This window comes from Monoraphidium neglectum (assembly GCF_000611645.1).
Source record: "Monoraphidium neglectum strain SAG 48.87 unplaced genomic scaffold scaffold03499, whole genome shotgun sequence".
Taxonomy (NCBI): Eukaryota; Viridiplantae; Chlorophyta; class Chlorophyceae; order Sphaeropleales; family Selenastraceae; genus Monoraphidium; species Monoraphidium neglectum.
This window is the reverse complement of record NW_014010130.1, coordinates 3,413-4,629: the sequence shown is the minus strand read 5'-3', so window position 1 is coordinate 4,629 and position 1,217 is coordinate 3,413. Positions and strand designations below refer to the sequence as shown.

Below are 1,217 nucleotides of genomic sequence, written 5' to 3'. Positions count from 1 at the left end.
CCACTGGAGGCACCGTCTGAAACGTGGCCTCGTGCAATGCTGCTTGACTGACGGAGTGAAACGCGAAAAATAATCATGTTTCTTTGCAACACCCATAATCAGAATTGATTTGTCTGCCGACTGCAATCCAGGCACCTGGCGTCCCCCTGCTCCCAACCCTTGCAACCCCCTGCTGGCATCTTGACAGCTGCTGCACTTCAAGACGCAATAGCGGAAAGCTAGTGACACGTGTTTATTACTCATTCCTCAGATGAGGACGCTGCGGTGCGCTCTGTACCCCAACCAAGAAATGCCTGACGACAATCGGCCCCCTCAACTGCCACTGACAGTGGCGCCCTCCCAGCCCGGCCGCTTCAATGGCTCTTGAAGCCCTCCGGCATCGGCGGCGGGGCAAACTTGTCGTCCGAGAACGTGTGCGGCTCGCTGCTGCTGGGTGAGGCCACCTTGCTCTGAGGGCGGCGCACGTTGTTTGGGTGAAAAGGTCGGGTGAGGGTGAGGGAGACAGGGGGCTGCAGACGCGCGCCAGAGGCGGCAGGTCGCATGTGACAGCGCCTGCCAGCTGCAGGGGCGGCTGCAGCATGCGGCAGGGTTGATACGTAGGGCAGCTGCGTGCTTTGCACTTTGCTCTGCCCCAGCCATGCAGCAGCACGGCAGACACCCCAGCCTCCATCACCTTGTCCTCGCCGCCGCTGAGCCAAGACCAAAAGCCGCCGCCGCCGCCGCTGCTGCCAGCATCGCCGCCGCCAGGGGCCGCGCCACCGCCGATCCCTGCGCCCGCCAGTTCGCCGCCTGGCGCCGCCGCCGGCGACAGCACCGCCTCCGGCCCCAGCGAGGGGGGGAGCGGCGGCGGCACGCCAGGCGCGCCGGGCGGCATGCCCGGCGGCTGCTGCATGGGCGCGCCTGGCGGGGGCGCGGCCATCATCTTGCTCAGGGTGATGCCAAGACCCTCGATCACCGCCTGGCGGTGGGGCGGCGAGACGCGGGCGCGCGCGCGTGTGGGTGGGTGGCACTTCCGCAGGAGGTGCACGGCAGCAAATCGAGGAATCCACAGGGGGCAGAGCTGACGGCCCCGATGTTGAGGTGGGTGCTTCCTTGAGGACGGCGCGGCTTGTGCCAGTCCTGCGTGCACTGGCATTTGAGGCGCTGCTCACCCCGCACCGGCAACGCCGACGGACCCTGGTGTTGGTCTGCCCCTGTGGGGAGCCACCCACCCACTC

The 1,217-nt window shown here is 66.7% G+C and overlaps 1 protein-coding gene across 1 annotated transcript in view; it reads right to left on the bottom strand.

Moving 5' to 3' along the window:
* Positions 1-353: 353 nt before the first annotated feature.
* The window catches only part of MNEG_12892 (import inner membrane translocasesubunit Tim17), a gene marked incomplete at both ends in the record, with an annotated part of 2,200 nt that continues 1,336 nt past the window's right edge, over positions 354-1,217 (bottom strand). Inside the window, 2 exons of the mRNA XM_014038635.1 lie at positions 354-449; positions 674-958. Coding sequence (XP_013894089.1) covers positions 354-449; positions 674-958 — 381 coding nt within the window. The remainder of the gene's footprint in view (positions 450-673; positions 959-1,217) is intronic.